Raw genomic sequence first — 14,541 nt, forward strand, 5'->3', positions numbered from 1 at the left:
AATCAATTCGATGAAAAGGCCGGCGATTCACTACAAAGAAAATTTATTACAAATCTTTTACCTGGGGCCTTAAGTCACGTGATTGTTGGTGCATTAGTACTGGGCAGTCAATAACCAATGGGAGCAGATCACGTGATCGGCAACAGCCAATAGAATGCGTATCCTTGAAAACGATTTTTCATTCTTTTACCACGTGGCGGTAAAAAACTAGACTGCTTCGAGCTAAACGCGACACCTTGCGCGACACAGACGAAATGACAGATTTTCCCCGCATCTATTGGTTCCCCCGATCACGTGATCTATACTCATTGGTTAAAACCGACCATTGCTTATGCACCAAGAATCACGTGATAAATAGGCCACCTCTTGCGTTTTAGAGGTGGGCCACGGAGGCCAAACTTTAAACGTGAATAACTCGTAAAGTAAATTTTTCCCAGGTATAGTATGATTGGGGGGTATATTTTTTTTTCTCTTATTTTTAGTATGTTTTATTATTTTTTTTTATTTTTTTGCGCCATCCCCTATTAGAAAAAAGGACTTTTTTAACGATTTCCAAAACAGATAGACTCAAGAGTCGCATGCGATACAAACGAGCTCAAAAAATGAGACTTTGTTGATGATAATGAAAATACATGTGAGCCATTTTGTTTCCCGTCTCGTTTCAAGTCTGATTGTAACGAAGAAGAGAAAAACTTGTAATGAAAACTTGCTTGAAATTTTCACCTTCCCCTAGAAAAAGTTGGTACCATAGCAACGAATGTGATGATTAGCTCTCCTCGTTATGAAATTGATGAGCTACTCCCGACTCGTTAAAGACGGAAGGAGAGAAATAATCAACTATGATCGTGTCGCTCAGCTTTTAATAAACGACTTTTCTCGAAAATCAGGTTTATATAATACCTGAGTAGTAGGCTTGTTGGCCGAATGAGCTGGCTGCTGCTGCCTTGCTAGCACGGCTGGTCTAATATCCGTCTATACGACGTTTGTTTATCCATTTTCCGTCGTGTCTATTTTTCCTAGAAAAAGTACGACGATACTACGTACTTTTCACGTCTTTCTTCGATGTTGTGATCTTGTCTACTTTGTATGAATTTTTACTGTCTAATAGACGTAATATTTTCACATAAACTGGATCTACTTTCTCTAGCTACAAATTACGTCCATGAGATGACCAAAGTGGACGATAAACGGACGGACCTAGTTTGGACGTCCTTTGGATGCAAATATACGTCTAGTTTTGTTTAAGTTCATTTTAGTACAACAAATGGACGGCCAATGGACAAACACCAGAATCAAAAAAGCTAAAATTGTTATATCAGTTGATAGAACTCGCCTAAATTCACCATGTGAAAATTAGAAATTTCCATAAATTTATGTTTTAAGCTAAGTAACAATAAAACAGTAAAATTTAAATGAACCAAAAATTTATTTCTATATCTTTTTTTATTTGACTTCTTTAATCCTATTCCTTATTTAACGTGAATGTAATTAGCTGTTAATTTGTTTTATTTGACAATATCTAAGTTATAAGATATCGATCATAAGTTTGATAAGGATTGAAAAGGAGCGGCTAGCCTAGTGGATTGCGATGTGGATCGCGATGCGGAAGGTTGAAGGTTCAATACCAAGGAAAGTCAAATCTTTTATCTTCGTTGTAAATCTATCGTACGTTTTACGTGTTACGGACGTCCAAGCTACGTCCGAAATGGATATCCTATAGACGTTAAAAATCTACGTAGAAAGATGTGACATTAGGATGGACATTCAACGTACCATGGATAACCAAAATGTATATCCAAACGTCGAAAATGGATAGCAGGAATACGTTGTTGAGATGTAAGCATGCTAGCAGGGTGCTGGATGAGCGGATGGAAATAGGAATGCAGATGATATACGGGATGAAATGTCGTGACATTTGGGGCCTTTGTGTCGCCAACCAACGACGACGAATGGTGGTGGTGAAGGTGGGGGATGTGATGGTGAAACAGTTCCGTTTTCATGTCCAACGGCTGAGGCGACTCTTACGGCCGGAGCAGAGGAGACGATCTATTGTCTATCGGTGACGGAGTCCGCGGCTGAATGTCCAGTCCCAAGATTGCGCTCACCAAATTTCAAATAAGGTTTCATTATAGTCGGCTCGTGACGGTGGTGGTGGTGACGATCCGATGATCCGCTAATCGGATCGCAACTGACGGAATCTTCCGCCACTTGCTCCGGCTCTTCTTTCGTCACATCCAACATGACTAGGACAGGCCTGTAATATCACTTTAAATTTAAAAATAACAAAAATCCGCTACTTTTACATTCTTAATTCAACGGCGGGAAATTTTAATTTTTAAATTTAGCGCTTTGGAAAAATGAATAGAAAATGTCAAATTTCACTCAATCACAGATTGCAAAATTGACACACAGAGCACACACGCTGTCGGGTATATACATGTGTAGGGGAGACTGGAGTAAAACGGGACGGTTTTCGTTTGCCCCCTATATCTCCCCAACTAATCATTTAATTTCTTTAAAATTTTTTTTTTATGTATTCCCTATTGTATTGTACCCCCCATATTTTTTTTATAATTTTATAATAAACCATTTCCCCATAAAATCCCTTTAAAGTTTACTCAGATTTATGGGAGGAGCCTATTTTTTGGGGTAAGTGAGGACACTGGGGTAGGTGGTAAGGGACGTCCTCCGTTTTCGCCTTAAAATTCATTAATAAAATTTAAAAAAATTTAAAAAGTGTTCCACTGCATAGACTCTTTGAGTTTATAAATGTTTCAATTAAATTATTGTGTTAATGAACCTTTTTTCTTATACATACAAAAACCCTTATGGAGCAGTAGGACATCCTGCGTTGCTAGGTCAGGAAATCGAGCCTCTTAAAAATGCTGTACGCTGATTGGTCCGTAACTGTCCCATTTCAGGCAAAAACAGCTGTCCCGATTTCCCGATTACGACTCTTTTTTTAAAAAGTTCATACTGTCTAAATGAATTGATCTAAAATTCTAATTTTTGTTTTAAACGATCAAGAAATGAATCAGCTTCATTTCCATATTAAATTTACATGCCATTAGCGTTTATTTCTTTCTATAAACATAAAATGGCGGAGACAAAAATTTCTAAAAAAAAACCGTTTTTTTAGTTTTGTCAATAACTCATGCAGTTATTGACAAAAATCAACCAAATTTTATGCCAAAGTAGATTATACAGATTTACATAACATACTAAAAAAATTTAAAGTTTTATTAACATCTTCTATTTTTCCCCCCACTGTCCCTTTTGACCCGGTGTCCCGTTTTACTCCAGTCTCCCCTACACTCTAACCTTGCCGGATAAGATCTAGGCCCAGTCGAGTCCATATCTATCAACTATATATCTATCATAAAAGTTTTGGGTGGGGAGAGAGAGAAAGAAATGTGGGTGGGTGAGGGGAGTGATTTGTTATTCAAGAGAGAAAAAGGAGAAGCTCTCCTGAGTGTGCACACACACAGCATCACAAGAGCAGAGACTGCGAGGGCGGGGCCAAAGTTACCCCCGATCCTTATGTGTGTGTGTGCGGAATAAAACACGGTCCAAGTGAGCAGCAGCAGCCGGCAGCCGTAAATGTCGTCGTCTGGATATTTATAGCAAAATCATCCGTCGTCGTTGTGTTCCCATAGACGAAAAAAAATAAAAAAGATTATTCAATCGCAATGAAAATTGTTTGAAATGTAATTGTAATTTAGTATATTGGCACCGATACACACATGTTGATGTTTCAATAAGACACTTGATGATTTCGCGAGTCGGATTAAGGCAAATTGGGCAAGTGGAATGGATAGGTGAAATAAATTCAGGTCAGTTGACGCGTCGAGAAAATTCGGAGGGTTTGAAACATTTTTGAAACCGGCGCGTCATTCAAAAAAAGAAAGAAAACAGGAACACGAAATGCCTCGGTATTTCAAGGGATAACATAACATGGCGATGGGTACCGTATCGAAGGATCAGCAGAGGAAAAAGACCAAAAAGTTTAAACAAAAAACACGAAAGAAAATATTAGCAGGAACGGAGGGAATGTTTATGCGGATGTCGACTAGATTGAAATTAAAAAAAAAATTATATTATGCTCGTTGATAAAGTGAACTTACAGAGGGGAGGCGGATATACTTAGCCAATGAATGGACCGGGTAGAAAAAAAGAGGTTATTTAAATAGATCATCATTTTCTTCTTCTTTTTGTTTGTCTGCAACATACACACACACACACAAGACGTCAGCCATTTGGGAGGCCTTCCGTACCACGTCTCGGTGGGGGGGGGGGATTTGATAAAAGGGGGTATTTCAAACTGGAACCAGTTCTTTAAAGTTTCTCATTCGAATCTGCATAAAAGAAGAATAATAAATCTATACACAAGAAGATCTTACCATGAACGGCGTGAACTGATAATCACGGACGGCGTGAACTGACACTCTCATGAACGGCGTGAACAGAGTCATTAGAAGTCTTTCCACAATCCACAATTCGACGGAATTTCCACCATTTCGCTTGTGGAAATGATTATCAATCGACATGAATGTGTACAATCGGGAAAAATCGTTACATTCCGTTCCGCCGATTGAAACCGCTAGATGGCGCCATGCAGTTGTATATTATTCAAGTGATTTGTAAAATAAATAGCACTAGTCGAGTGCTATTATTTTAGGGGGTCATTTGGCGTTCCGTACATTACATTAACTGTAACTTTTTCTCTTTCATAAACAACTTGGTTATGAGAATATGTTCCCGGTTAATTGGTCCATTGAACAAGCCAATCACGTTTGAGGAAACAGCTGTCAAATCGATTTCTCTTAATAATTTCAATAAAACTACTTTAAAATTAATATAAATTGTTACAATAAAATTCAATAACTACAAAAAAGTTCAAATTTTGAAGTCGATGGGTAACGCCATCTAACGAAAGATAAATCCATTCCGTTACACAAGCGAAAAAAGAACTTAAAAAATAGAAATGCGGCGATTTAAAGTCGTGGGGAAAGGAATATGTTAACACGGAACATTCAAAACAAAAAAAGGAAAGGGTGAAAACAAAGAAAGTCACCCGAGAAAAAACAAAAGAATTAAAAAAGAACTCGCCCAGGCGCCTACAAATGATGCGCGTCACGACGTCGTTGGAACCATCCAGGTCGCCGCCCTTGAGCCGCCACCTCCTTCCCCCCACTTCCTCATCATCATATCACGCAAGAACAAAAGAAAATGAGTCAAAATTGAGGGCGCGCGCAATTCGAATCAGATGAAATTGAAGACGGTATTGCGCCGCAAACCCAGGAATTTCAAACATTCACGGCGCCATTCAACTCGATTTGAAACAATCGTAAAAAAATAAGAAAGTACCACACCACAGAGTACCTTCTCCGTCTCCATTACGAGCAACTATCACAAATAATGCCAAGATGATATCGGATATGTTATTCAAAGCAGAGATTCCCAGACCAAATCAGACCCGGGAATGTTCACACATCAAAGCAGAGCGGCCTACGTTCGAGATTCCTTTCAAAACAACTTTTTCGACGTCATGCTTTTATGAATAACAATCGAAACTTTAGATTTATTTACCTGCACGTCCGTTCCACCCCCAGAAGAAAAAAAAGGGAAAATAGCTATTCAGACATTTGCAAGAGTCCGGCTCCTAGTCCGAACCCATAGCCTTTAGGTCCAAACTGTTTGCCATAACAGCCTGAAATGAAAAGTTATTATTACATTTCATTTGGAGAAAAAATAAATAATAACCAAATACTTTAGCAGTAAATTTCGCCTTCGCGTTCACACAGCGACGTCGATTCGAGTCGCTTGTTGCACGACAGGCAGGTAAAGCAACTCTTGTGCCAACAGGAACCTCCGCCCATCATTTTCTCCGCCATAAAAACCACTTTGCCTGTAAAATAAACAAGTGATAAATGAGTTTTTTTTCCTCTTGACTAATGTTATTTTCAGACACAAGTACCACATCGGCGACAGTCGATCCTCGAGCCGAATTTGCTGTATACGTTTCCGTTCGTCTGTTTGACGTTGACTCCTCCATTCGCCAGAAGTGGGGCTACGTGAGCTTGTGCCAATTGCGGGATATTCGATGTTGGGGGTCCGTTCTGTCAAGGGTCCGCATCCGTGATTCATCATATTTTCGAGTGGACACGTCCCATGATTCATGAAAAAGGAAAATAAAACCCAAAAATGGTTTTAAGGAAAACTGAGAGAAAATAAAAGAGACAATGTAAATATTGGTACAATGTATCCGGTTCCGTCGTCCATAGATAGGACTCCAGCTCCACCGCCACCGTAACCGTAACCTTTGGGTCCAAATTTCTTGCCGTAACAGGACCTGCAGAAGAGCTCGTCGTCGTGCTCGGTCGCGTTCGTGCGGTCCAACATCTGTTTGCAGTTGGCTGCGTTGTTGTTGTTGTAGTTGTACATATCACAAACACAAAAAAGAATAACCGTTGAAACAACACAGAAAAATTGAATTTTCGGGGAAATCAGAAAAAAACATGTCCATTCAGGGCAGAAATAATAAAAATTCACAACATCCTTCCATCGGAAATACAATGAGCTAATTGTCCTTCAGAATTGAAAACCCATCGAAATGGAGGGATACAAGAACTGCATATGGAATAGATTGAGAACCTTGATCAAAACACAGACCCACCAACGTGAAAAGGCATTTCGGGTGAAGGTAACCGGTAATGAGATCAAACAGCGAGATCAAACCCGAGATTTCCCGTCAGGACATTCAATTGAATTACACGAGACATGTATGGTGGGTTGTTTGGCAAAAGTCTTACTCAACAATCCGACAACCAATTCTACTTCTGTTTTCACGTTTGTTCTTCATCACACACACGCGGTGTGTCGAAAAGGACCGAATATATACATATCTCTAATCAGTGGTTTACCATCTTTTTCCCACACAAAAACCACTGGCGAAGAAGTTGACAACTCTAGCAGACGCTCGTCACGTGACCAAATATACAACACGAGGCAAAATTCCTCTTTTCAAACGTCCAACACATTATTTCCAATTCGAATTCATTTTAATAATTTCTGAGAGAAAAATTTTATCAAGAAATGGACGACAGCAGACGACCACTTGTTAGCGCCACCTCAAAGAATTTTTCAACCCCCTCCCCTTAATGAAAATAGTCTTTGACTGGATAGAATAGAAAATGTGGGAAAACAGAAATTGTACAATACCTTATTTTTCTTTCCGATTTTTCTAGATGCAAAACGTCGGTTTTCTTCTTCTCTATAATAACGGTGGTAGAAAAAATAGAGTCACGAGTTGTTCGTTTCGCTTCGCTCGAGTGTTTGTCGATGTCGACCCAGAGACACGGCCGAGCCAATCCATTTTGAAAATTCGGACTGAAACTGGGGGGGGGGGAGTGGGCAAGGACGCAAGGTTGCATGAATTTGAACAAGGTGTGAAGGTGGATCATAAACTCACTGAATTCAGAGTTATATAAACTAAACTAATAAGTCTATGCAAAAATAACATGTAAAGTTTGAAATATTTCCATTTGACCGAAATATAAAATAAGAAATTTTATTTATCAAATAGATCACTCTGCCATATCTGACAACGTCGCAGGCTAAAAGTAAAATTTTTGACTGTTCCATTCGTTTTCCTGCTTCTTTCTCTGACATTACTCCCTCCCGTGACGGGCAGGGCCCGGTAGTCTAAAAAAATTACCGCTACCGCGGTAGCGGTAACTTAAAAAAGAAAAATTTATCGCGGTACGGTACTACCGCGGTAGCGGTAGTCGTACTGCGGTAGTATTTAATTCTTTTGCAAATGAAAATGTTGAAATGTTTCAAATCCATTTCAAGCGGAATATAGAAGAGTTTATATACTTTCATTAAAAATTTTCTTTTTAATTTGGATCTAAAAACCCATTCCTCAGTGGCAATCACGATTTATTTTGATTAATGAATCAAAATCAGAAATATTTTTTTTGAAGTCAATCAAAAAATTCAATCAAATATGTTTTGATTTTGAAAATACATTTTTTTTAAAATTTATCTTGGCAAAAAGATTCTCATTTGTATGATTTTCTCGTCTTGTTACAATTTTATTATTTATCCGGGATTCACTGTGTTTTAAACCGTTTAAATCACGAATTAAATTAAACATCCATGCATGATTTAAATCTTGTAATTAAATAAATTTGAGTTAATTTTTGATTTAATTTAACGAAATGGTTTAAAATAAAAAATCATTCAAGAAACTGCTCACTGGTACAATAGATCTTTCCAGCAAGGCAGAACAAACCTTCCAACCATGCGGAGTACGGAAGGGCGACGTTTTATTTCAGAAGCCGTGAACGCGTGCGCGTGCTTCTAGAAAACAAGCGTTTTTTTCACTCAAGGCGCTTATACGCCGCTCATATTTAATTCAAGTTGACCTACAATGTCATGAAATTTCATTCGCAAATGTCAATTAAAAAGTTTAAAAATGGATAACTATGATTGTTTGGCCTAAAAACGTGAAAGATTGGTGATCCAACAGAGGCCTGATGAATTGCTCCAGAAAAATTAGAGCGCCATCTATTGTTTTTCTATTGTGTTATACAAAATCAGCGCTAGATGGCGTGGAAAACTACCGCTACCGCACGGTAATTTGAAAACTAACACGGTACTGCGGTAGAGTTAAGTCGTGCGGTACTACTGCGTGGTTCTACCGCTACCGCACGGTAGTACCGCGGTAGTAAGTTCACCGCAGTGATCCAGCCCTGCTCCCGTCAGTCGTACTTGTGTTTTTAACAACAATTTTAAGCAATGGATTCAGAACAGGAGTTTTACCATTCCTTTGCCGACATCTCCGTGCACGTGGCAGAAGCCCTTGTTGGTTTAGCTGCAGTTGCTGTAGGAAAATTTGCAGTTTGGCCCCCACTGCAGTATGTCCTACGGGAAAAATTTGATTGGCCAAAGCCAAAGAGTAAGTTTCCTTATTTGTGCCCTAAATTTTAAAATCTTTTTTCTAAATCTTGTTTCTCATGCAGGGTCCAAGAAACCGCAGAATGATGTTGAGATGGGGAATGCTTCTGACGAAGCTGGTGGACAAAAGAGAGCCAGGTGCTGGTGTGAACACGAGGATTTTTGTTCAAAAATCCAACCGCAAGAAGAGCTTTCAGGAGGCAAGCAGGTGTATCTGACTGTGGTAAGTTATCACCTTACGCAATCCCCCCTCATTGCCCAAAATTTTTTTTAATTTATCGTGTTAATTATTTACAGAAAGAAAAGGTGGTTCTATCTCAATTGGCCAAGAAAATTGAAGAAGAGGAAGATCTGCCGGGAACCAGTTCCCAATGATGGGGCCATCCCACGACTGAGATGGAAGATAAGGAATGTTCAAACAATACATGTGTATTTTCAAGAAGTTAGCTGCAATCGAGGTTCCTTATCAATAAAAATTTTGAAAAGTATTTGTTTGTTGTTGTATATGTCATTCATAATTGATTTCATCTCACATCTCATTTCATCTCACATATGGCAGTTCATTTTTCATAATCGAAATAATCTTGCATGAGCGTCTAAGTAATCTTTCTTTTGGTTCGGGACTGAAGATCCACTTTAGTTAACTTGCCATTGTACCTGATTTTGAAAGCAAAAATTTCAATGGATTTCTTTAAAATGACATCAATTTCACTTACCATAGTCCCCTTTCCATATTTTCTTCCATGTTGTAGTTTACTAAACCCTTTGACTATTTCAATAAAATTTCTTGTTTAAAAACTCAAATTAATTTTATCCTCAATGAAATTGAGATTCAAGTCAATATTAACATGAGTCGATGTTGACTATGTTGAAGTGTGAATACGTCATTGCCATAACCGTCATCTTCTCCTCTATTATAACGTAATTTCAATTTGAATATAATAAAAAGTATTAATAAATGTTGTAATGAAATTAGTATTTAAGACCTGAGTGGAAAACGCCAACTAATTGGACGATAGGTGGGGCAGCTTTGGGATAGAATCTTTATCGGGAGATTGTATTTGTCGGTATTTGTATTCCTCCCGCGACCACAAGGTGTGCTGCTTCCGCCTTCCAGCTGTCAACTAATTCATTCTGTCGTCTGCTGGTGCAACTGTTTGCAGTTATTCGAGACTTCCGAGTTTTTTTCCAAGATTTACTTGTTTATTCCATCAAGTTAAAGATGAACCAAAACAGCTGTAAGCCATTAATTTTTTTCCCCACTTGATGCATTGATGCATCACTTAAAAATTTCCATTGAAAAATTTAACAGTAATTGGAGTGAATTTAAGAAGAACACTGATGTTGTCCCCTGGTCAACAAGAAATCCCTCCCAAAGTTGCACAAGGAGCAAACCGAACTGAAATGGAACTAGGTGTGAGTGAAATGGAGAAAACCGATCAAGCTTTCATGAAAGTGTCATTTGAAAGGTACATCTCCCAAATCCTTTCCTCAACAGAGCTGGAAGCTCATGAAGAAAGATTGAAGAAGATAAATGAAGAAGCTCATAATCTTTCCAAAGATGAATGGATGTATCCTTCAATTGAGAAGCTTCTTGGAAATTGGAGTCAATGATTAAAATCTGAACAACTTTATTTTTTCACCTACATAATACAATTAAACTTCCTTGTGATCAACAATCAATGTATACTCAATTTTTGGACTTGGTACTCTAACATTTTCACCCAACATTCTTGCATCGATTTGTAACCCTTGAACAAGACTGTAAGCAGGTGTATCTTTCAAACAAACATCTCCTTGAACACAACCTATCCAAAGTAGGGGAGAAGCAGCTTCAGGCATGTACAACTGAGAAGCACGTGGGGGTTTCCTGGAAAAAAAAAAATCATTTGGTTGGGGTGAATAAAATTTTTTTAGTGTCATTATAAATTTTACCCTGTATTGAAGTTGGCTGAATAATGAACATTGACTTGTTGCTGACTGCAATTGTGAAGATACAGAGTTACTGGTATAACACACAACCTATTAGAAAAATATGCAATGATAATGAAGTGATGAAATTCCAAAAAATTATTGAAACACTTGTTTTTAAAGAACTAGGCCTACTATGTAGACCCAACTTACTTCTGTTGGTCAAAATCATGAAACACTTTTGTTGAATACTCCATGGAGTAGGAAACCAACTGCTGATGTGATTTCAAACTGGTTTCTGGCAAACTTGAGCTAAAAGGAAAAAAGACAGTTATAAGGAAACAGTTACTCAGCAGCATAAATTTAAAGTTAATTGAACAGTTCTAACCTTGCTATATCTTGGGAATTCCAACCAAAGTAATGTTGCCCTTCTATGAGTAAAGTACCAAATCCATCTTCAGAAGCTTGCGTAGCCTAGTCAAGAAGAAAACAAATTAGATCGTTGATTTAACTCAAAATGTTGTACAGTATAATATTTTACCGTCCAGCACACAACCAGAGTTGTGTCGGGTGTAGTTTTCTGAAATTCTTTAACGAATGATCGGTATGGGTCGAGTTGGAAATCGACAGCTCGTCCATGGCTTGGTAATTTTAGCACAACACTCTCGTTGTATTCTCTCTTTTCAGTTCCTCGGATGGCCAATAGCACCCCAATGAGGCTTTCTTGTGGATGAAGTACTCCGTCTAAACAAGACAAAACACGTTGTTATTTGCTTTAAAGAAGTTCAGTAATTATAGCACCTGGAATTGTTGACTGATCAGAACGCAAATGCCATCGATTGCTAAGAAGAGCCACCTGCGAAACTTCAATACCACTAAGAGATGTGTCATCCGCCTGTAGACAAATACACCCCAATATTATTTTCTGAAGTATCAATCGTTTCGTGAAATTTAATTGAATTACGTCTCTGAGGTTCCGAACTTGGAGTTGAACGGCCAATGTTTCAGTGCGATCCTCCCCACTCGGAACTCTTTGAACCCAGGCACCGAGGCTCAATGATGAAGAGACAAAGATTTTCGAACAGTGGCGAAGTAGACGATATCTTTACAAAGAAATTATAAGTCAATTAATTCGCATCAATCAAATTTTAATTTCCGATTACCTGGCTTTTATGGCGGGATTAGTAGAGAAAAACATGAGATCCAATGATGTTAACCCAACGTTTTCGGTGCCTTTCAACCACATTTTAATTGATTTTTGAGTGGGATGCCAACGGTAGAGTGCAATTTGATCATTTCGAACATTTTTGCACTCAATGCGGGGAAGGTCGAAAGCGAGGTGTAAGGGATCGTTGGAAGCGATAATAATATTGGCAACGGGTACACTAGGGCAAATGTTGGAGAGTTCAACCACCACTGGCCGAATTTCTCCGCTAAATAGAAATTCAGGTAAGGAGTTGAACAGCACTTGCAATTTAGGCATATATGCGTGGCCCGACTTGGATCGAGAGTCTTTTGTCAGAAGCATATACTTTGCCATGACGTTCCTGTTGGGTCGCATTTAACCTCGGGCCCTGCAAGCTTAACATTACTCGCCCTAAAGCAAAATTTCAGTTTAAATTTGACGAAAATTAACCAACATAAAATACTAGTAAACTTACCTGACACTGACGATACTAATCCAACCACTGCTGCCGAAGGCTCTACATTGACTGGGCGAAGGCCAAAAGCGACTCCTTCAATGGTCAGCATTCCCTCTGCTTTGGGTTTCACGTTCAAAACAACCTAATTTTTACCGCAAAACTTAATATTAGCATTGCTGCAATTGAGCTGCAAACAGAAACAAATTAAACCTTATGTGAAGAAGAAGGATTCAGTACAATCCTTGGTAAAATGTAAGTGGTAACCAATGGATTGTTGTTTGTCATGAGTAGATTTGATAGGTTGCCGTCCGCTCCAGAGAAGTTCCACACTAGACGAATGTCACATAATAGGACAGGAATGCGCAAGGGGTTGGTCAAAGGTAATTCTAAACTAATGAGGTCTAAAAAAACCATGAAATATAAATTAGAATTTATCTTCTAAAACCGAAAAATTAATTTCTTTTACCATCACAATACGTTTGTAGATGAGCCGTATTGTTGGTCGTATTAGAAAATAGAAGATTGGTAGGCCGGAACATGGCATGAGTTGTGCCAAAGGCCGACTGCACCAGTTTCTCTTCCATATTGGCCCACCTATACAACACAACCATTCCATTATTGATGATTATTTTAAAAATAGTTAAGTGACAAACGTACTTTGCGTGATGAACTTCGTCGTCGTTGAAGGTGACATGTGAGGCCTCAGACACGGGCGGACAAATGTTTTCCGTGGGATCTTTCGTGTCAACTAATACTCTGATCTGGTTGCTATCGATCACAGGCAGGGGTAACACTGGAAGTGAAGTTGACGTTTTGATTTCTTTTTCTCGGTGTTTATTTAAGAACTGTCTAGGTTTAAAAAAATTTATGAAATATCATATTGCAAAAAATTAATTAAAAACCAGTTACCTGGTGAACTCGAATGAATTCATTTAAATAGGCGGTTTGCTGAGCGGCAGTCTGCAAATAATCTGGCTTTAAAAGAGCACCCAACGCATGACAAGCTGCTTCAATCTGTTGTGGATTTAAGCATTGTCGCCCTACTGTGTAGTGTATGTGATCTTCAGCTAAGCTCCAACCATGCCCTTTATACACCTGGAACAAATTTGACTATGAGGAAAATCTGGGAAGATAAGTGGCTTAAAGGACATACTTGCAAAGCGAGTTGATAAGCTCGAGAAGCGTGGCGCTTTTGCCCCGACTTGCCAAACCGATGACCAGCCAGAATCATGTGGAAGGCGTATTTGCGGATGAGGGGCACCATGTTCGGTTTGGCGGCATCTACACATTAAGACCAAAATTGGGTTAATTTATTCTTTTAAAGTTTCAATCTTCTGACATTTAAATTACCGCCAGATGACGAATTTGGTTAGACGGCAGATCGAAGAAAACAAAGGGCAGCTTGTTCTAGAAGGACGGCGCTCCGTAAATCGGTGTCTTCACTGGTAAGTCGAATTAGTTGTAGAGCGGCGTCACTGTATTGATTCGTCGTTTAAGTCACTCAGATGCCAAAATGGCGCAGCGCGTGCTCCAATACGGCATCCTGTAAAAAGGAAACACTAAAATTTTGCTGAATGGCATGACTCGTTTGATTAAAACGGACTTGCAAGTTTGCAGATACGTGGTCAACGCTTTGTCGAAGTAGTGGAACGGGATGGTACGATTATGAGTTTATGAACATTCTGCAGGAAGACGGAGAGTGCAGCCATCTCCATGGCTCCAGCATAGTGAAGCCAAGCTTGATTAGCTTCAAAGTCCTTTTTGGCAGAATGATAGGAATGATAGGCCAATTCATAGTGACCTAGAAGAAATGCTAAATCGCCTACGCGTCGAAGCTGTAGCTGGACAGACTCGGGATGGTAGTTGTAAAAAATTCCATAAAAATTTAAGTCCACTCTAAAAATTTAGTTTTATTAATATGCTTACTTCACGGCAACAGTCTGAGTTGTTTGGAGACCAGCGGGTCGGCTACTACCGAACCAACGTTTGGTGGCACTTAGCAACGATCGATGAGTATTCTTTTGAG

The 14,541-nt window shown here is 38.9% G+C and overlaps 2 protein-coding genes and 2 long non-coding RNA genes across 4 annotated transcripts; 1 reads left to right on the forward strand and 3 right to left on the reverse strand.

Annotated features, from left to right (window-relative positions):
* Window positions 1-3,703: 3,703 nt before the first annotated feature.
* On the reverse strand, window positions 3,704-6,411 carry LOC124205778. The gene is made up of 4 exons (XR_006879469.1): window positions 6,259-6,411; window positions 5,771-6,119; window positions 5,590-5,710; window positions 3,704-4,355 (listed from the first exon to the last, which is right to left on the reverse strand). It is a non-coding gene; the product is annotated as an uncharacterized LOC124205778 (long non-coding RNA).
* A 3,038-nt stretch (window positions 6,412-9,449) lies between these two features.
* Window positions 9,450-10,035, reverse strand: LOC124205783. Its single transcript, XR_006879470.1, has 2 exons — window positions 9,948-10,035; window positions 9,450-9,872 (listed from the first exon to the last, which is right to left on the reverse strand). It is a non-coding gene; the product is annotated as an uncharacterized LOC124205783 (long non-coding RNA).
* A 5-nt stretch (window positions 10,036-10,040) lies between these two features.
* Window positions 10,041-10,640, forward strand: LOC124205782. Its single transcript, XM_046603290.1, has 2 exons — window positions 10,041-10,199; window positions 10,274-10,640. The coding sequence occupies exons 1-2, from the start codon at window positions 10,184-10,186 to the stop codon at window positions 10,573-10,575; spliced, it is 318 nt and encodes a 105-aa protein (XP_046459246.1). The 5' UTR covers window positions 10,041-10,183; the 3' UTR covers window positions 10,576-10,640.
* Window positions 10,576-12,429, reverse strand: LOC124205780 (trafficking protein particle complex subunit 8-like). The gene is made up of 8 exons (XM_046603289.1): window positions 12,036-12,429; window positions 11,837-11,975; window positions 11,674-11,767; window positions 11,414-11,616; window positions 11,261-11,346; window positions 11,086-11,184; window positions 10,897-10,983; window positions 10,576-10,831 (listed from the first exon to the last, which is right to left on the reverse strand). The coding sequence occupies exons 1-8, from the start codon at window positions 12,410-12,412 to the stop codon at window positions 10,618-10,620; spliced, it is 1,299 nt and encodes a 432-aa protein (XP_046459245.1). The 5' UTR covers window positions 12,413-12,429; the 3' UTR covers window positions 10,576-10,617.
* Window positions 12,430-14,541: the final 2,112 nt, after the last annotated feature.

The sequence above is a fragment of the Daphnia pulex genome, chromosome 10 (genome assembly GCF_021134715.1).
Source record: "Daphnia pulex isolate KAP4 chromosome 10, ASM2113471v1".
Classification (NCBI taxonomy): Eukaryota; Metazoa; Arthropoda; class Branchiopoda; order Diplostraca; family Daphniidae; genus Daphnia; species Daphnia pulex.